The sequence below is a fragment of the Symphalangus syndactylus genome, chromosome 6 (genome assembly GCF_028878055.3).
Source record: "Symphalangus syndactylus isolate Jambi chromosome 6, NHGRI_mSymSyn1-v2.1_pri, whole genome shotgun sequence".
Lineage (NCBI taxonomy): Eukaryota > Metazoa > Chordata > Mammalia > Primates > Hylobatidae > Symphalangus > Symphalangus syndactylus.
This window is the reverse complement of record NC_072428.2, coordinates 85,824,830-85,847,382: the sequence shown is the minus strand read 5'-3', so window position 1 is coordinate 85,847,382 and position 22,553 is coordinate 85,824,830. Positions and strand designations below refer to the sequence as shown.

The following is a 22,553-nucleotide window of genomic DNA, read 5'->3' as shown; positions in this document are numbered from 1 at the left end:
TCTAAGTAAATTCTAAAAGTTACTTAAGGGGAAGATTCCTGTCTTAATTCAATTTTATTTATCATTATCATAATATTGTAAAAATGGTATTATGTGTGTGTCTATATGCTGGTTGATTGGGAATACATTTTTGACATCTATTTAAATATGATAGAATCATTAATTAACATTTGACAATAAAATTTGACATATTCAGAAAACAATATGAAATGCATGATTCTATTTATTTTTCCACCTTCCTGCCTAACATTAAAACTACAAAAATAGGCCGGGCGCGGTGGCTCACGCTTGTAATCCCAGCACTTTGGGAGGCCGAGGCGGGCGGATCATGAGGTCAGGAGATCCAGACCACGGTGAAACCCCGTCTCTACTAAAAATACAAAAAATTAGCCGGGCGTGGTGGCGGGCGCCTGTAGTCCCAGCTACTCGGAGAGGCTGAGGCAGGAAAATGGCGTGAACCCGGGAGGCGGAGCTTGCAGTGAGCCGAGATCGCGCCACTGCACTCCAGCCTGGGCGGCAGAGCGAGACTCCGTCTCAAAAAAAAAAAAAAGACTACAAGAATATAAAATAGTAGTTGGAGAATTTAAAAATGCATAGGGTGCAATTTGATCTAGTTGATGTTTAAGTTACTTGCAACAATGATTAATACATGAAAGTATTCCTTTGTGAGTGAGAAGGCTCCTTTGTTGCTCAGGATGTTCTTTCATGTTAATATTTTTTTTTCAGGATTTTAAACAGTGAGGGAGGGGGTTTTATTTGTTCAAAAAAGCAAAGTTATTTTCTTAACTTTTTAGAGCTTACAGTAAGAGTAAAAAAAAAAAAGGCATTGAAGTAATAATTCTCCTAAGACACAATAATGAGTCAATTTAGAGCTGTTAGGAAGAAGAATGCCATTTGGTGAAAACGTATATGTAAACACTCATCTTGAGCACTACTTTGCAGCATATTGTCAGAGGAGTAGTGCAAAATACTTCCCTTTAAAGAAGAATAGAAATCTCAAAATCTCAGTTTAGCCATAACCGTTCTGTTTAGTAGTCTGTTTGCAGGAGAATATATGCTGTTGTATACGCACATATAATGCAACTAGTATAACTGGCACTGATTTTGCCATTTTTAAAATGAATGAAGTCCTATGCAAATACAAATACGTCAACAAGAGTAAGAATTTTCAACTACATAGGTAACAATCTACAAAATTTGTCAATTATTACCATATGGATAAATATCGTATGGTAAATGTTATTTCATAGATAAAAAACAAGGAGTGTTAAAATTATTGATTTTAATGTAATTATGGGTTTGGAGTCAACCATATAACAGTCTGTAGCCTTCAGTTATTTGACTGAAAACATACACATCTAAATTACATAAATTTATGCTATAATTGCAAATTGTCTAAACATCTAATAAAAAATATAGTCATTCCTTCAAAGCGATTACTAGTATTTGGATAGTAAATCATTATAGGGCTTCTTTTATAAATTGATTGCTTTTTTATAATTATACAATTCTAAAGGATTTTTATCTATATACACATTTGGTAAATATATGTATACAGATAAACAACTTACAGACACGTACTGTGTATCACTTTATATACCTAGATTTATTAACTGAAAAGGAAGGCTTTTGTGCTATCAGGCTAAATTTTAAAGGTTATGAACTCTGCTGAAGATGCAATATTGATTTGTAAACTTGATACATTTAATAACTACATAGAGACTAAAGTAGGACATTTACAAAATTCATTCTTAGAAAAATATGTTTTAAAATATTATTATCATATGATGGATGATTTGAAGTTAGATCTATTTTGTTATAGAAAATAAATTTGAAAAATTATGCTCATGAAAATTTTAAAGATTTCGAAGTTTAATCCCATATAGTCTCTGAGTAACAAAATAAGACAAAATATTATACAAGATAGTTTTCATTTTTTATGTTGCAGTGGAGGAGTAATTTTATGCAGTCCCCAGATTTAAAGTTTGATTTGGAAAGAAGTTGGTAAGAACTTTTGAGTAAAACTATGTGGATTTAGGTACTAGGTAAGTGAGTTTTAATATTACATAGGAAAGATCAGCATGTGTATTTAATAAAAAGATGAGAACTTGTCAATGAGAGAACTAATGACTGCTAGATACACTCCCTCCTTTCTATTTCTGAAACCTCTTTATGTATTGAGCCTAAAATAATGGACAGGCAATACAATGTTTGCAGACGATTTGTCTAAAACTGTGCAAGAATAGCCTACTACATGGGAATAGCATGTTCTCTCTGCAAGAAGGAAAGAGTCAACCTAAATGCAAAGAAAACGAAACACAAGACCCACGTTGAACAAATAATGCAAACAAGCATTAAAGCTTATGTGTGGAAGAAATGAAAATAAATAAAAGGGGGAACCAAATGTATGCTTTTAACTAAGAAATTTTCTTTCTTTTAAAAACAAGAATATTATTTAATATTGATAATTTTAAAGTCATAATTATGTTGACACTGGTATCTATATTTATTTATTGAAATTAATAAATATTATCAAGTATGTAAAATATTCCAGATACTACATTGTAGAAAATTGTGTAGGTTGGCCGGGCGTAGTGGCTCATGCCTGTAATCCTAGCACTTTGAGAGGCCGAGGCAGGTGGATCTCTTGAGGCCAGGAGTTCGAGACCAGCCTAGCCAACATGGTGAAATTCCATCTCTGCTAAAAATACAAAAATTAGCCAGGGTGGTGGCTCATGCTTGTAATCCCAGCTACTCAGGAGGCTGAGGCCAGAGAATCACTTGAACCCAGGAGGCGGAGTTTGCAGTGAGCTGAAATCACGAGATCATGCCATTTAACTGTAGCCTAAGGAACAGAGTGAGACTCCAACTTGAAAGAAAGAAAGTAAGAAAGAAAGAGAAAGAAAGAAAGAAGAAAGAAAAGAAGGAAGGAAGGAAGGAAAGAAAGAAAGAAGGAAAGAAAGAAAGAAAGAAAGAGAGAGAATGGAAGGAAGGAAGGAGAAAGGGAGGGAGAGAGAGAGAGAAAGGAAGGAAGGAAGGAAGCAAGGAAAGGAAGGAAGGAAATTGTGTAGGTTAATATAAAGAATATTCTTTTACACAAAATATTTTATATTTCACATCTAACATAAAAAGTAAACGCCAAACTAAAATAGCACACACCTTATCAGGGCATGCTGGGTTAAGAATGTGGGTGGAGATTCAGAATGATAAATATTTACTGTCACAATCAGAAGCTATTCAGCTGAGTGCTTTACTAGTTTACCTACATTTGATCACAGTATTCCTTTGAGATAAAACAATATAATTAAAATTCGGTCTAACACTGTGGATAATCCAAAGTGGTTCCTAAAAATTCAATCAGGATTTGAGAAAACTGCTTTAATTTAGCTCCAATTTTTAGAAAATATCTTCATACTTTTCTCAAGATGAATATCCAGAAACTTAATGATGTATTAATAACCATGAGTGAAGAGTTTAAATAGAGTCATTTTGATGATAATGTTCTTTTTCTAACCTGCAAAGCATAGAATTCTGAGATGCTGTATTTAGAATCTAAATCAGTAAGTTATGAACAGATGAAATTCCATAATATTAAAATGTTATATTTTTTCCTAATAGATATGCAGGTTGTATTTTTATATAAGTCTACACACTACACTAAATTCTGAATTCTAGGCAGAGTACCCTAAGAATACTCCATTAGTATCAGAGTATCAGAATACTCTGGAGTATTAATTAATCAATGTTATACATGTGCCAAATGAATACATGCTGTTCACATAGAGTTTTTAAAAGGCATTTTTTTAAACGCTCCCTCTAAACCTTCTCAACCTTTGAAATACCTGATTGTTAAGCAGGTTATGTCATATACTGCCAGTTGAAATCTTGATGGAGGAAGATAAAAGGCAATTTTTTACCCAAATAAAATTTACCATTATCCTCAGAGAGCTTTAATTTGAAACTCAAACAGTGGAGCATAGTTTTCTTGTAGTGCCACTTTCAGTGATTATCTTTTGAATGTCCACGTGTACATACGAATGCCTTTGTTTCTACTTGTCTCCTTTGCACTGTCACTTTAAAACTCCCACTTCCTTCCAGTGTGGGGAAGAAAGCTGCCGCTGAACATCACAACACTTTTCATATTTATTGCTTCCTGTGTGTCAGTTTCCAGGAATAAAATGTAAACTTTAACATAAACATGCTTTTTTCAATGTGATAAATGAGTGAAAAGATCTCCACAAAACTTTTGTGTCATACCTAATTCAGAATATCGAAGTTTGCAGACAAAGAATTTCTACTCTATTTTAAGCAAAGGGCATGAAATAAAAGTTAACAGATATTATCATCTGACAAATTCCAGTATTAGCCAGATTGGTTTTACCAAAATAGATCTTGAGGTATATTTCTTACTTCTTCCTTCCCTCCATGCCTCTTTCTTCCCTCCTTTAATTCTGAATGTACATAACCTCCAACTATTTCTTTGCTAACTTACTACATAAGGACTCTAACAGAAAATAACTTTTACTTGCACTTCTGTGTAAATGTTATTATGAAGAATTCATTTAAATTTATTTTCTGTTAGGTCATAGGTATACAAGGGATAAGACAATTGTATAATACCAACCAAAAAAAATCAAATGTTTTAAAATTACAGGATAATATTTGTTAATCAATATAGATTATTCCTGACATATATTTGATGTATGTCAAATATAGAAAATGACTCGTATTGAAATATGGAGATACTACACTTTATTTTTGAGAGACTCCTTTGGTGTTATTTATCTAAGAATTCAAACTGGCTGGGGACATTTCTTTCATGTTCTAATTCTAATTTGCACCATGTAACTTTTTGCACAAGATAAACACAAAAATAACTAACATTTGAGAGATGAAGAAATGGTCTTCAACAGTTCAGAGAGTTTATGTGATGTGACTCCTACATGCAGATATATATCCTACTTCAAAGTCTTTAAGTACTATTACAGCACTTACCACAATATGTGTATGTCACAATATGTGTATGTATTTACTCATCTGACTTTTTGCTGTGTTGCCATGAGAGCATATATAATGGTAGACTACAATACAAGTCAGTGGAACTTGTTCTGAAGAAGTAATGCATGAATTGAGATCAGAAGGATGAGATGGATTTATTAAAGCAAATATCCAAGAGAAGATCTATCCATGCAACAAAAACAATAAATGCAGTGTCCTAGGAGAAGAGATGAGGAATGAAAAGGAACTGAAAGAACAAGACATACAATGTAGTATATATATATATATACACATTATAAAATACTATGCAGGCTTAAAAAGGAATGAGATCATGTTCTTTGCAGGGACATGACTGGAGCTGGAAGCCATAATCCTCAGCAAACTAACACAGGAACAGAAAACCAGACACTGCATGTTCTCATTTATAAGTGGGAGTTGAACAATGAGAATACATGGACACAGGGAGGGGAACAACACACATTGGTGCCTTTGGGGAGTTGGAAGGAGAGCATCAGGAAAAATAGCGAATGCACGCTGGGCTTAATACTTAGGTGATAGGTGCAGCAAACCACCATGGCACATGTTTACCATGTAACAAACCTGCACATGCATCCTAGAACTTAAAAAAAAAAAAAAAGAAAAAGAAAGGATGCCAAGGTGGGAGGCACCAGGAACCAAAGCCCAATTTCTACAATTGCTAGGAAAAAAGGTAGGCAAAGGAATGTCTGTAAACAGAGGCTACCAGGCTACCATTTGCCTTTTTTGAAGTTTGTTCTGGCTTTGATGTGGAAGTCTGACTGCATAGGGTAAGTCAGGCCAGCGAGGGGAGACGTGGAGAGAGTGGGATTTCAATTAAGATTGTTATTTCATGAAAAGGAACCATATGCCTTGGTGACGTTTACACTTCTGGTCTGCTGCCCAGGAGAAAAGTCCACTTAGTTCATTACATACAGGCACCATCTTTGAGGCAAACGTCCTTCTTTCTATATTTTTAAATTACTTTCTCCCTACATCTAAGATCTTAAGTTTTTGCCTTTTTTTTTTTTTTTGCCCATGTTATACTTTCACTGATCTTAAACAGACTCTGCTTTCCTGAACTTAAAGTACATATATTTTCAATGCTTTCTTTTTACCTTATTATTTTAAAGAAATTAAGGCCAATTCAAGGTTAAGGCTCCGCTGGCATTATTTTATCTATTTGTATTCTAGAGCATTCATATGCATATAACGATGGGTGTTCTTATGAAAGAATGTCGCATATGTGCATGTCATCTGCTAGATATAAGATTGGGAACTGCAGTTATGGCATTCAAAATCTTGGAAAATCCTATGTTACATGATAGTGGAATCTATGTTTCTAACATCATAATATGACACCAATTCTAAAATTAAAAAAAACCACCACTGCTAACAACTAAAACATACTTTGCAACACAAAAACTCACAAACCTGAAAGTACATCAAATTTATTAATTGCCCATTGAAATATTTTTGCTTTGAGTATTTGCTGTAGTTGAGAGATGGACAATGCCCAGGTAAATATATCTGTATATAGAACGGATCCACTTCAAAGGAATCACCTTTCCCACAGCAGACATTTATTTCCTTAAGTGGAAAACTGATAGAAGCCTACATTTACAGATATATATCCAAGCAGTCTAACATTAATTATATTGTTTATATAACACCTTCATAGTATTGTCTAAGATGTTGTCACCCACCATGAGTAAACATACACACACACACACACGCACAAACACAATATATAGTGTATATAGGTAATTTATTTATAATTTATATAAATAAATATACTGTGGATCTCTCTATATATTGCATCATATATATTGCATTATATATAATATATATTGCATTATATATAAATATGTTTATATATATTATTATATAGCATATATAGCATTATATGTATATAATGCATTTATATATTGCATATAATGCATTTATATATGCATTTATATATTGCATATAATGCATTTATATATTGTATTTATATAATGTATTTATATATGTATATAATGCATTTATATATTGTATATAATGCATTTATATATTGCATTATATATATTGCATTTTATATATATATATTCCCATTGAAAACATTTGTACGGATTTTTACCTACTTTAAACATAAATCTAACTGCATTTATTTCAATATTTTTTTCTATGTCAGACTTTATCTCTTTGGACTAGTAAGGTCTGAGGCTATAAATAACTTGGGTTATGCATTTTGTCTGTTTTTTTCATGCCCTATGTCTTATGTCAACTAGTCTCCATTCTGTTCACTAAGCCTTTATTGTAACAGATGTTGTTTTTTTTTTCTTTTCCTCTTTCATGTTATCCATGGGAGATCAAAGCATTTAGTCATTTTTGTCCACTGAATGCAGAGGTGTGTGTGTGTGAAATTTTGCATGATTCCTGTGTTCAGGTTGCTTCTCTAATGTTTCCAATTATTTTGTTTGATAATGTTTGATATGTGCTGACTGCTTCAACCGATAGAAATCATCTTAAATCCAACTACTTTTATGAGAATAAAAGTTCCTAAAGTATTGAAGCAATATTAAGATTTTGTCTACTTTGATGAGGCAGTTGATTCATTTTCAATAAGTAATACTATTTTTATAAAAGATATCATAAACATTTTCCCTGAAATTACATAATATAGTTTATAATTAGACAATTTATGCATGAAGAGGTAAAAGACAACTATATCTTAACAATAATTATTGAATGTTACTAATAAGCATTCAATTTATTTTAATTTTTGAATACAAAACGTTATAAACATCTTGAGGTACATGGAAAATTGTGGCTTTCATTCCCTTTTAAACATTTGGCAGTGAGAGTGAAGGCAATGTAACATAATGGAAAAGACTGAATTAGCTGTCAAGAGAATTGAGCTTAACTTCAGCTCTTACCACTAAGCAGCCAAGAGATTTAAAGATACTTTTTAACTAATTCGAGTTTAAATTTTCTATATTATAATGTGAAGGATAGGAACTAGAGAAGCTGTACGGTAACTGAAAGCTATAGTATTTTATAAACATATTTTTTAGGAAGAATTTCACGGAAATTTTGGCCACAGCTTTTCTTTGGACATGTGTTTTTCTCAAAGTAAAATACCATATATTGTTGAGTTTTGTGTTCAGTATAGCATTAAGCATAAGTAGTTATGAGTATATAAAAATTTCCAAATGAGTTTTTTTGCACTAAAATATTCCAGATGAAAATTATTTTCTTAGAAGCATTAGTTGAAAATAACTTCATTTTTGTCTTAGGATATTATTAAATTTTTTAGACTTCTCTAAATACAAGGTAGAAAAGTGAATAGGATAAAATTTTTTGTCATTTATGTGTCAAACACATAATTTCATTTTGTCTTTTCATTTCACCTCAAGCTGATTTTAATTCACAGACAGGAAATTACTGATTGCCTCTGACGCACCTTATAAAGCTGGTACACAAGTCACTTCTATTTTTCTGGATTTTCATATGATAAAAATTGAGATATTTTCCTTACATTTGCTTACACATACATTTTTCCCATTCTTCTGTTAGATAAATTATTATACATTTCTAGAAAATAAAATATGTTTACATATGTCTAAGATACTGTGCAATTTTAACATGAATTTTAAAATGTTTCCATATTGCAGTTAGAAAAGTTTGATCTGGTGTCAAGGTAGTACCTAGGAATGCTATCTAGCATGACAAGAATAAGGATTCTTAAGGGCAAAGGTTACAATTGTCCCCAAGATTGAGGCCAGCAAAGGGCAAGTCAATGTGGGACACCAAGCATCCATCTGTTCCAGGTGAAGCAATTTAAATATGAGGTAAGACAGTTATTAAATGCCAACAAAAGATAAATCAGAAGACGAATTTGCCAGGAGAAAAGCACTTAAAAGGATCTTGAACCCTGGCACGTATACAAAACCGCATTTGCAACACAAGAAAAATACAGACTTTTAAGCCTCTGTATAAAGATTTGTGCTAATCTCAAGTGAGGAAACTGATTGAAACAGAAAGTAGTTTAATATCTGTTCATCAGTAATCTGTGTTCTTTAATGTACATGCATAGTGAATAGATAAGTATTTTTTAATCACAACAAACATACAGGGGCATAAAAATGCTGGTTTAAGAGACTGGTTTAATGTCATTTCAGTGGCAGCGAAAGGCACACAATGAATCAGTGGCAGACTTGCGAATTGATTTTAGATCCCATTAGACTCGCTTTTTAACTGCTCAGCAATTCCTGGGATTGCTTTCAGGGACCAAAGATACACAATGGAATTAAAATGGCAGACTGGAACATAAAGATAAAATGAAAATGGAAAGTAGTCAATGGATGTGGTTTGATTTCTGATAATTTGAAAAAATATTCTTTTTCATCTATAAAGGTATAAATCTTAAAGCTGTATTTGGGTAGTATTGCCAAATATTCTATCATTTTTACAGAAGTAGATTTTAAATTACTAAAGAATAATACCAAAATATGCAAGGATAAAAATAATTGCATTCAATGAAAGTTGAATACCTATGGCATTCGATTTTTTCGCGCAATGATTAAAGGATGAACCTTCACATAAAGATATATTTCTCCAAATACATTTGTTCCTGCTGGAATTTCCAAAGATTCATAAGTACAAAATTAGAGCAAAACATAGCCTTTGGAAAAAAAAAAGTAATATTTCAATATTCTTACAGCTAGGGATAGCTTGAAAAGGCCCATTTACATTAGAAATAATAGAGTATGACCATCTTCTGATATTTAATAATAATTTATGCTATATAAAATTAAGTATTTGCTGATTCTTAGAGTATAATTGGTTGATAATATACTGGTATTCAGACTTTTCTGTGTATTTGAAATATTACATGATCAAAATATTAGGAAAAAGTAAAAGGACATGCTTCATTGCTAAACTTACTTTGAGAGTTGGAAAACATTTATTTTTATTTTTATTTTAAGTACTCTATTTCAAAATATTTTTTATTAATGCTACAAATCCTAACTTTTTCCTTTCGGTAAAAAATATAGCTATATTTTTCTTTGATTGTAAAACAAGTTACTGCTCTTCTTCTTGTCCAGGTAGAAGTAAGAGTAGGTGGGTTTTATTTATCTTTGCTCAATCCCTAGAATTTCTACAGAGAGAATTAGTGGTAACAGAATAACTGTTTTGTGGGGTATCCTAGCACTAGTTTTATTAAAACACAACTCCCAGTTTATATTATTACCATAATCTTTTAAAGGACTCTGTGAGTTTGCCACTGCCAAGGAATTTTACCAAGGTGACATACACTATTTCAGCATGAAGAATTTAATGCTACTTTCAAGAAGGTTCTTGATAATGCAAATTGTATTGGATTTAACTTGAAATTCAAAGTTTTGAGTGTTTAGAACTAAGTATTAATAAGCACATCATATAGCATAATCTCAATGGGGTATAATATTGATGCCATTAGAAAGGCCATTTGTTATGATGGGTATGAGGACAGATGATTTACTGGCTGTGTGATGTTATGTAACATGTTGAACCTCCCTGAGCCTTAGTTTCCTCAACTGAGAAACAGAGATAATGCTTCTTTCACAGAATTATTAAAATTAAATTATAATTTTGATAAAGCTATCAACCACGCCAACAATAATAGCCTCTAATAGTAATGAAAGTAATAACAACAATCATGGGCAATAGTTATAGCAGAAGATAAATTGAATAGAATAACCAGAGATTAATTAGGAATTGCATTTTCATTAAAAATTCACATAATTATTATAAGCTATAATGTAGTAAAGAAGTATAAATAAAGCATGGCTTAGTGATTCTTGATGTTAAAATTTACTGTTTCTAAGTGTTATATATTAAATCTTGTTTCTTTCTGTTTAGTTGCTTTTTGTTTTTTGAATTTTTTTTAAAGAAAAGTGCATTTGAATTACTTTCACATATACATTCCCCAAAATGCATTTTCTTTATTTACGAGTATGGAGAACTCTCCTTTGTGATATGCTATCAATGCAAAATTCACATAACTTTGCCTATAGTAGCTTAATGTTTTATGCACAAAATAAATGCAGCTTAACGCAGCTGATTTATAAGCTCAGGAGTTAAAATTAAATGTTTATGAACCACAATATGCTATAAAACAAGTTTGACTAATTCACAAAAGAATCGTAAACCCTTTTTTTTAATGAGGAGTTTAAACAGTGTCATCACCTCAGTTATATTTCGTCTAATGGCTTATGAGATCTATTATTTAGATATCTTGATGTTTTCATTTGAGAATTGTAATTTTACGCAGCATCTTTCACTCAGTATCAGAATAGGGTCTTATGTCACTACTGAACTTTTGCTATAGCCTCAAAAGAGGATGTTATGTATATGTCTATTAATTTTTCTCCCATATTTATGCCAGAAATATGTTTCAAAGTGAATCATGGCAATAGTGGTTTTGTCTGGCTGAAAACTTGCATGGTTCTTGACTAGCTTCCCTAAACTGAACTTGATCCTAACTTTCTCATCTCCTTTTTTTGAAAAGCAGTAAACTCTTTGCACACTAGGCTATTTGCCATTTCCCTGTTGGACTACAATCATTTATGTTTTTCTCCTTCCATTCTCTGTTTCTATAGCCTATCTTCCAAATCTATCAATATCTCATCCATTTCCAAATTCCAGTTCGAATAAGATGGCCTTTGTTTAGCTCATCAAGTGTTCCCTTATTTACACTCATCACTTTGTCCAAACGAGGTGTGCACTAAGTATTTCTGAAGTGTAAATCCAGGAGAAAAAAATCACTCTGACATAGTCCTCTAAACCAGAACTAATCATTTTACTTTTCTTCTCCTATTGTATGGTGCTGGAATTTCCTTTTAAAGATGCAGGTTCTGGATTCAGACATGAACTACTGAATAGCATGTTTGCCTCGGGTCTATTACAAAACAATCACGAAAAACCTTACTTTTCTCATTAGTAAAATTAGGATACTGAGAGTAGCTACCTCATCAGATTTTGTGATAATTAAGTAAAGTAATACTTTTAAAGTACAGGATATATATTCACCATTCAATCAATATTAGTTATTGGGAGTATGATTTGTACTATTGCAGATGTCTTTACCAACACTGAAGTTAGATTTTTGTTTCTATGTGAGCCCTTTGAGGGAAGATATTTGTGTTTGTATTCCTTACAATTAATATTAGAAAATTAAGAAAAATTATTCCTAGGTTTTTATTAAAGCCATTCTTATCACTACTGAATCATTCATGTGAATACAAATTGCTTCCAAGGTCTTCTGGGCATTGTTAATTGCAGTTGAGCAGTATTGTAGCCTCAAATCTGAAGAAACATAGATATGAATGTTAAGCCTCCATTATTTTCTAGTACTCTCTCAGATATATCTAATAAAACCTTTATTGCAGAAGGTTTGCTCATGATGCTTTTCTTTTTCACCTCAGTGCTGTTCTCATTACCTCATGCTGATTCTCATCCATGTCCCTGCTATTTCTATTTCCCCAGCTCTCATCCTGTAGGAGAATCATGGTGCAATGCTGAGATTGAACACAAAGATACAGCTAACTAATCAGACTGCTTCCCCATGGTACCCTATGATGTCATTTTTTTTTCTTTACAGTGCAATTGCATTTATATCAGTACAAACACATCTTAGCAATTTAGATTATGATATATCTTCTGACTTGTTATAATTGCATGTGTATGCTTTTACAGCAAGACTGTTAGATCCATAAGGTTAGGTCCTTTCCATATAAAAAGCTTTCATGAAATATCATGGATAACAAGAGGGGTTCCATAACTTTGGATACAAACAAAGCTATGACATCATTATCCTCCTTTTCACTGTTCCAGAGTAATGGTTATTAATTTTATCTTCTCTTGGAAACAAGGATTCTCTCCACATATTTGTATATTGGTGAATGTCAACTGACATTACGCAATATTTGAAGCTTTCACCATAAAATGATCTGAAAATTTACCATTATGTTAAAACCACTGTGCAACTATAACACAATGGTTTTCTCCTCCCACTCTCTTGAAGTTCAATTGTGCAACATGTCAGGTTTGCTGGGTTATACTCCAGTTAGTTCTAACCGCTAGATTTCATTCAGTTTTGGTGACAATGATGTTTTTAAGGGGGTAAATGTAAAACAGTTTAAATAATATTATCATAAGCAACAATATTGGATTTCAACTATCAGATATTAATTTTTACGCAAATGCTCATGTAGGTATGATGATCACCTGTCATTCTGAATTCTATCTTTGCTTTACCTTGTAGGACTGAGCTGTCCTATATGGGAGCTACTAGCCAAATGAAACTATTGAACATGTGAAATGAGACTAGCCTAAATTTAGTTGAGCTATAAGTCTCATAAAAACTCTAAATTTCAAAGGCAGTACAAAAATAATGTCAAAGTTATTAATAATTTTATATTGATTATATATTTAAATAATATTTTTGATACATTTAGTTAAAATAAATATATTACAAATAATCTCACCTGTGGTTATTTTTATTCCTTTTAATATAGCTACTAGAAAAACTAAAATTACATATGCAGCTAGCATTATACTGCCTTTGAACAGGGGTGTTCTAGAAAACCCTAACTTTGGTAGACTCTAATGGAAATTACAAAAATGAAGTTTTAAACAAGGGTGCTAGTCTAAGCCCTATCACCAATAAACTGTGTGAATTTGTGTTAGTGATATCAACTCATATGACTTATTTCAAGATGCTAATTTAGGATAAAAGTGTGACTATAAAAGTGTGCTTTTCTACTTATCTGCCTTAAGAGAGTTTCTTGACTTATTTTTTACAAATCATGGTAATGTTTCTATTATGAAATATGAGTTTTGGTCCTTTTTTTAAACCACAAGCTATCTGGCTTTGGCTGTGGAAGACAATGATCTACACGTACTAACTGGATGAGACATTAATCCAGTAAGGAAAGCAGCAGTATTAAAGCTATGCAGACCAAATGTGCTAAGTCTGGAGCAGCAGAGAGCCATCGGGACCCATAGACCAGGGCTATAAAATTAGGGCAAGGAGAGTATCCTCTGGTGTGAACACAGAGAAGGAGATTGCATTATCTCTCTCTCTTTTTTTTTTTTTTTAACAGAGTCTCACTCTTGTTGCCCAGTAGTGTGATCTTGGCTCACCGCAACCTCTGCCTCCCAGGTTCAAGCAAGTAATTCTCCTGCCTCAGCCACCAGAGTAGCTGGGATTACAGATGCCCGCCACCACACCTGGCTATTTTTTGTATTTTTAGTAGAGATAGAGTTTCACCATGTTGGTCAGGCTGGTTTCGAACTCCTGACCTCAAATGATCTGCCCACCTCAGCTTCCCAAAGTGCTGGGATTACAGGCGTGAGTCACTGTGCCCGGCCTACACTATTTTTTTAAAAACACTTGTAAGGTGTCTCTAGCATTCAGTCAGAGTTACCACATATTGTATGGTGGTTTTTTTGACAGTAACTAAGTATATGCTCTTTATATTTAAAATTAAGTACCAACAAAATTGGAAAAGAAATCCAATTAAAATTAGTTATAGCAATGCAACATGACAATGACATTGCTATGTATACTGAAAAGTAAATACAATTTTGCAGTGTGAACATAGTCCTAGTATCCAGAAGCTACAGTCATTACGGTTGGCAAATACACTTTCATGTGCTCTGGGATGATTTAATTCTCTCACCATTTTTCTCTATTTCAACCACAGCAAAATCTTCCTTCATACCATGCACTCTGGCCTTACTTTGGCCCTTAGTTGGCAGAATATAGCATTTGCATATCGAGTCAGGCTTTGTTTCTTTCTTATTAGCCCAATACAATTAAAGGAGCATTTTTGGCATTTAAATAATCATAAGCTTCAAGCAAATGAGGGCACTAAAATTTTAAATTAAAAAAAATTATGACTGTGGGATAGCCATCCAAATAATTAGAATGTGCTTATATCATTTTTTCACATTATTATCAGAATAAATCATCACAGTTAAAAACAAGACTGAGAGATAACTCACTGATGTCCATTTATTAGAAACACATTGCAAGAGGGGATGAAGGTATTCTGATTTCAGGAAATTCAGTCTAAGTTTGTTATGCTACTTTTCTTATATTTAAAAAAAAATAACAAATTTACTCCTTGTTTCTCATCTGCAGATTCAAGTTGTGTTTCCATTCTTAAACTTTGGTTTTAAAATGAAGTTATTTACACAAGGAGACAAAGAGGTAAAAAGTGAAAATAAAAATAAAACATAGAACTAGAGTTGAGAGGTAAAAGAAGGATCATGAAGCCTGGAGAATGAAAGAGAAGATGAAAAAGTACCAAACAGGTGAACAGGCAATGGGATTTAGTGTTATTCTTCATGTTTTTGTAAATTTAATATTTATAACAAATAAATGGAAGCTTTTATGAATAGAAATTTCCTCTTAAAGTCGATTATATGGGAAATATGTGTAAGGGAATCAATAAAAAGAGGACCCATATATGAGAAAGAGTAAGTAGGAGATAAATAACTCCAGTGACTGTCTCAGCCCAGTAAATGTAAGAGCTTTGATCTGAACTAGGTATTAGTATACAAGGAATAGGAAAACATGTTTATGGTTAATATTAACTGTATACGATGTAGTCCTTATCTGCATTGATTTCTGGTGAATAAAGAAGTCATTTAAAAATCAGATACTAGGCCAGGCGCGGTGGCTCACGCTTGTAATCCCAGCACTTTGGGAGGCCGAGGCGGGCGGATCACGAGGTCAGGAGATCGAGACCACGGTGAAACCCCATCTCTACTAAAAAATACAAAAAATTAGCCAGGTGTGGTGGTGGGCGCCTGTAGTCCCAGCTACTCGGAGAGGCTGAGGCAGGAGAATGGCGTGAACCCAGGAGGCAGAGCTTGCAGTGAGCCGAGATTGCGCCACTGCACTCCAGCCTGGGCAACAGAGCGAGACTCCGTTTCAAAAAAAAAAAAAAAGAAAATCAGATACTATAGTGCTCACTTCGGCAGCACACATACTAAAAAATAAAGTACTATAGATACTATATTATTTTAATAGGTGATTGGGAATGGCATTATTGTACCAATATGGCCTTATAAAAACTGTTTAAATTTGTCCAAATACTTTACCTGGCAATAGGTATGCTATATGTGCTAAAACACAAAACTAAATATCCTTCAAGGCAAGAATTTAATGCTAACATTTCCATTTCTATCTGTCACTGTTTTTAGGGGAAAAAAAGCTGTCAAGTATTATCAGTAAAAACCTTTACAATTGAACATACAAGAGGTACAGGATAAATGAATGTTAGTCTCATAACTATTGTGTTTATATATCAAATATTCAGGGAAATCAAGTCAAAATATAAAATGCTCAGTTGAAATGTTTTAATTAAGGGTGTGAAGGATGTTCATTTGGATTTTGGTATCTATTTTTTTTAGCACTTTGAAATTTTTTTATTGTTTCAAATTATGACTTAGGTCACTTTACTCCCTCACTTAAGCACTAGTTCTATTAATTTTGAGAAATAGTCTTACTGATAGTATTTAGAATTTATAACTTTAACAGTCCAAGCAAAAATACACTAGTGAGTTGTTATCTCAGAATTTATTAACTGCAAAGCTTCTCCTCAAGTACAAAGAGCAGATCATTTTAAAATTTAATTTTGAATATAAATGATGGTACTTTATTAAGCATAGTAACTTGTACAAGTCTATCTTCCAACATGATTCAAGTATTGAAAGATTAGGAAAGAAAAACCTAGAAACCACTATGGACTTAACTCTAATCACATTTGGCTCAGGTCCGTAGTGCAAATGAGGGATACGCTGCATCTGATGGAGACAATGAACAGTTGAGTTGCCAATGAATCTCGACTTTTCTCACTGAGGCTAGCATGCTACAAAATAAATATAGACTCCAATGTAAGATCTCAGACAGACAATCCACCTACCCAAAAGCAACTCCTTGTTGTTTTCCCAAGATATCTGAATTTCTCAGCTCCAGTACCAACTCGTAGAAATAAACTTGCTCTTCATTGGACTACATAGTATAATAAATTGAAAGAAGAAACTCAACTAGAATGGGTTAGATTAGATGTATAAATTAGTCGACAGAGCATTACCTAGTACTTAAATAACATTTTGGACTGGGGGACTGTTACTAAGAGGATTGATTCAAAGTTTTGCATCAGAGCACACTCCTATTTCTAGTGGAAGGAAAGAACCAGACAAAACATTTTATTTCATATATAGATATATTGGTTGTCATTGTGGAAATGACCTTAGAGATAGCCATTAAGCCTCATTGCATTTCTTAATGTCCCTTTGGTTCTATCATAAATCTCAATCACGACATTATGAGAGTATTTATGGAGTTAATACAATTCAGCTCTCATCTGGGCCTGCCTTATTTTTTTATTTTTTATTTTATTTTTTTTAGATTTCCTGCCAGTAAGTAGAAAAGACCCATTGGAATTTGAGAAAACATCCTGAGATGTCTTCGAAAATCTGTACTTCTCCTAAATTCATACTTTGTTTTATTAACAGATGTAAATTTGAAGGGGAAATACCATATACTGTAAGCCATTTGGGAATATTCTGCCTCTCAAGGATGACTCACGTTTTTCATTTCAATGGCATTGATGCTGAGAGCTTAAACTCCAAACTCATCTGTACTCCAACTCTAAATCATTTTTTCCATGAACTCTGCAAGCATTTTATGATAAACACACACATGTGTATGACGTATGTGACCTCACTGGCAGTTTTCTGCAGTGTCAAGTGTTATTGGAAGATACCCAAGAATTGATTGACACATATCTTACAGAACTGGAGTTAATTAATAGGTCTACCAATTCCCAAATGGACCACAGGAAAGAGAAAATCTGTTTAAGACAGCAATCAATGACATACTGTGTGTAGTCAGGAGGCATTCATGATACAGCTAAAGTAGATTTTGGAATACGCTATTCAGGAGTGTAAATACAGTCAGGTGACACATAACACTTTGGTTAATGATGAATGGCATGTAGGATGGTAAGCCCCTAGGATTATAATGGATCTAAAAAATTCTTATTGCATAGTGACCTCATAGCCATTGGAAAGCCTTGTCTCTGTTTACATATGTTTAGATGAACAAATACTTATTATTATGCTACATATTGCCTACAATATTTAGTACAGTAACATGCTGTACAGGTTTATAGCCTTAGGAACAATAGGCTCCACCATATAGCCTAGGTATATAGTAGGCTATCCCATCTAGGTTGGTGTAAGTACACTGTATGATTTTTGCACAACAGTAAAATAGCCTAAGGACATATTTCTCAGATTCTCTGTTGTTAAATGACGCATGACTGTATTGCTATTAAAATGCCTGAAGAGTAAAAGAGGTCTATTTTCATAACTAGAAGATGAAACTGAAGGTTATTTTGCAAACGGTTGTATTATTACTTTAAAGGAACTATTAATTTCCTCCTATAAGATCCAAAGCTATTAAATAAGGAAGTAAGCCCTGATTTCCTTCAAAGTGATGTTTTTACTTCTGGGACATTCTGCCATATAAGATGATAAGTCTATAATGTCATTTTCTGACAATGGAGTTTCAACATTCTTGAAAACCGAATGTAAGATGATAAGTTGTTTTAAAGGAAGAACACTGCAAAGAAAAAACTGAATGTTTAAATTTCCACAAAAGTCTTAATAAAAGCAACAAATGATGTCTTTTTTTCTGTGATAAAATTATTTATAATATGTCTAGACAAAATTTTAAAAGGAGATTCGTCTTTCATTATTTCACATTGCATGGGGCAGGTAATAGCAAAGTACACACACAACATCTAAACTAGAATTTAGGAGAAAAATAGGTCCTTTATCTGAAAAGTTGTCCTTGAGAACAAAAGTTGATATATTCAAACTCTATGAGAGTTTATGAACTCTAAGCCAATAATTCTGGCCTCTGTTTCAATTGCTATTTTATTTCTCACTCTCCCGATCTTTCTATTACTGTCTTCTCCTGATAGTATGAAGTATACACTGTCTCTTTTTTTCAACTTCACCAACAGCGTAACAGTTTAAATCCAAAGGTAGTGTTTCAAGTATAATATAGATGAATTTAAAGCAGATTCTCTCTTAAGGCAGCTTAAGCATTGAAAATTAAATTTAATGTAATCTAGACAAGCTATATTGATAATATCTTTTCCAGAATTTCATAGATTGACTGTCTAGACTGCTTCAAATTCCCCAGGTAATTGCATAATCATCTTACTTCTGATCCCCTAAAGAGTCTGGAACAGTATTTCACAATCTATAGTTATCATGCAAATCAAAATCACTGAGCTTCTGAAGGAGGACCTCTCTCAAAGGCTGTGAGTTTCAGAGTCTCAGGAAAATACTTGCATTTCAATCTCCCACCTCAGAATGCTCAGACGGGAAGCTTTATATATTGGCTATTTGGGTAGAGGAAATCCTGGTAAATGGCCTGGCTCCAGAACCTGTACCTCTTCATTTCCCCAGCTGCCCACCCATAGAGCAGCAATGAGTAGTTGATGAGTGGAAGAGGAAATAGACTGTTAACTCTATTAAAATCTCAACTTCAAAAATCAACATTTCAGGAAAATGATAAAAATGCAAGAATAGCTTATGGCATTTTAATTTAAATGACCATCAACATCGTGTAAGCCTCACATTTAAAAAGGGGAAGTTAAGAGAGGTGCAGAATCACCCGGCAGCCATGAGAACCCAGTGCCATAATTTACAATCTCTGATGAAGTGAGAAACATTTAAGAGGGCAAAGTGACAATTGCTAGCAAGCAAAACAGCAACACAGCTTTTAGGCTGTGATGCAGATTTAAAATGTAAAAATACAAAATGCAAGGTATAGTCTTGCATTTTAAAATATTTATAGTTTCTAATATTAATTGACTTTTTTCAGCCACCATTATCCATTAGACAATGTTTAACTTTCACAACTGTATGAGGTACAGACCATTTTCCTTACAAATTTCTAGCTTAGAAACTTAGATACAGAGGAGGTAAATAATTTGCACCAGATTAAGCAGCTAGTACCAAGCTGAGGTTGAATGCAAGTCCTGCAGTCTGAGGCTAGAGGATATGCTTTTAACAATGATGGGATTAAAATTCCTTGAGTTTCTACAGGGGAAAAAAAAAAAAAGGCAATGGGTCATACTGTGCTAGGAGCAGTGGAAGGCAGTTAGAGGTAATAAGTCAACCTTGCATTTAAAATATACATACACTGAGAATCAAAAGATTGTTTTTAGTTTGTGTTGCATGTTATGAGGCAGAGTCTCAGAGAAGTTAAATAATATTTCCAGTGCTCCACAGCTAGTAAGTTGTAGAGCAAGATCTGAAGCTAGATGTGACACCAAAGTCCAGGTCCTTTCTGCTAATTTGTGCTAAAGGTTCAGCATTCCTGCTGGGCACGGTGGCTCACGCCTGTAATCCGAGCACTTTGGGAGGCTGAGGTGGGTGGATTGCCTGAGCTCAGGAGTTCGAGACCAGCCTGAGCAACATGGTGAAACCCTGTCTCTACTAAAATACAAAAAAATAGCCGGGCATGTCGGCTTGCACCTGTGATCCCAGCTACTTGGGAGGTTGAGACAGGAGAATTGCTTGAACCTGGGAGGCAGAGGTTGCAGTGAGCCGAGATTGTGCCACTGCACTCTAGCCTGGGCAACAGAGTAAGACTCCATACTCACACACACACACACACAAAGGTCAGCATTTCTGATTCCATTGCCAATCATGTAGAGCATAATTCCTGACGCATGTAAAAAGTGCAATATCATGCGGAGGGAGTTCTCTAGAGCTACCTTCAGAATATAGAAAAGTGAGACAATCACCTTGGGCCCAAGTTTTAGGACAACTGATGTATTACAATAGGAACTGGTTGAGAAGACAGCAGAAAGACAGTGACTAAATCAGGTGCTAAAACAAATTACGTGTACAAAGTCTCCAGCACCATGTGCATAAATTTATCCCTAATTTAATCAATGTAGAACAAGCAACTTCACTAGAGTTGCCTGTCCTAAAGTTACTTTTTACTTAAAATTCTTCAGTCTGTCAGCATAAATACTATACATATGGATTTATAAAAAAGAGAAGAAGGAAGGATGTGGTTGGGGAAATAGGATGATGAGGAGTGACTGGCAACTGGTGAGATCTTGGGAATGTGTCTTCCCTGGTTCATCAAGAAGAAAAAATAATTGTGTTTAGTCTGGAAACCGCATAATCGCTAAAGGTGCTTTCTTATACAAAGAAGATATAACACAAACTGTTTTGATTTCTAATTCATTTGAGTCAAAAGACATATTTGTATCACTTTGGGACACTTTATGAAATTTAGGGAGAGAGTCTAAAATTTAAGTTATAAAGAACTACCAGGTCAATTTTATTTTATCTTTAGGATATCAGAAATATTTCAAGAATAAGTCCTTTATTTGTTGAGTATTTCTGAATTCCAGTTTTGAAGAAAATTCTGTCACCAATGATTTTCTCACAACGTGAACACTTTTGTTCCTCTTAGGATTTTGTGCCAAAAATTACAAGAGGGTTTATAATTGAAGGCTATTGATAAGCCAAATTCACCAAACTGCTTTCAACGTTAGCAACTTTTTCTTTATCTTGATGTTTACTTAAATGTACATAATTTCCTCACTAAAACATCTTTACAAGGAGTAGACAGATTTTCTTAAAAAACGTATTTTTTTTCTTTTCCATACCACCAAATTAACAACCAAAAATACACAATCAAATCTTAGCCAAGCAAGAATACAAATGTGAATAATGTGAGTCAAACTTGAGATCAGATCATTGTGCAAATGTATGGTATCCTATCTTAATCCCTAGGCAGAAGAAAACAACTGGGTGGCAGACACTTCTGGCTGAGGACGGAAATGGAGGAGAAGGCTGGCAATATACAAATGAAGGAGAAAACACCACACATTCAGCCTGCTGACATCTGCTGCACATGCAAAATGGATTGGACTCTGTAATCCAGGGTGAAAACAAATGCTTTCTTCCTTCCTTCCTCCTGCTCCCTAGTTTTCGTTGAGTGATGTTCTCATTCTTTTTGCATTCACAGATTAAAATTAATAACAGCATCTGAATTTGAAGTAGGTCCCACTGAATAGTGAACCAGAAGCAAAATGAACTGAAGAAATTAGTAATGAAGCATTTTGAATAGAAAGGGGTCATGGACAAATACAATTTTTTAAAAGCCAGCTTTACCTCAGGATGATGTCCAATTTCAATGTAGGTGCAAATTGGATGAAAAGCCCCCGTTCCACAGGCGTACAAGTGAGTCTGATTATATGCCTTAAGTACCTTGATGAAATTAGCACATTCTTTCTGTAAGACAAAAGGAAAACCAAAGAGTTTCAGCAATCAGCATGACTGAGGTATCCTCTAGGGTGCTAGGCATGCTCGAACAGATTTGTCTTTTTTTTTTTTTTTTTTTTTTTGGCATCCCTTTCACAACATCTTAAGGACTTATTTATTATTCTATTGTT

The 22,553-nt window shown here is 33.6% G+C and overlaps 1 protein-coding gene across 6 annotated transcripts in view; it reads right to left on the bottom strand.

The window, feature by feature from the left end:
• The window catches only part of SEMA3A (semaphorin 3A), a 530,580-nt gene that overhangs the window by 126,049 nt on the left and 381,978 nt on the right, over positions 1 to 22,553 (bottom strand). For all 6 annotated transcript variants that reach the window (XM_063642072.1, XM_055283377.2, XM_063642071.1 and 3 more), the window contains one exon: positions 22,273 to 22,392. In XM_063642072.1, the coding sequence (XP_063498142.1) occupies positions 22,273 to 22,392 (120 nt within the window). The remainder of the gene's footprint in view (positions 1 to 22,272; positions 22,393 to 22,553) is intronic.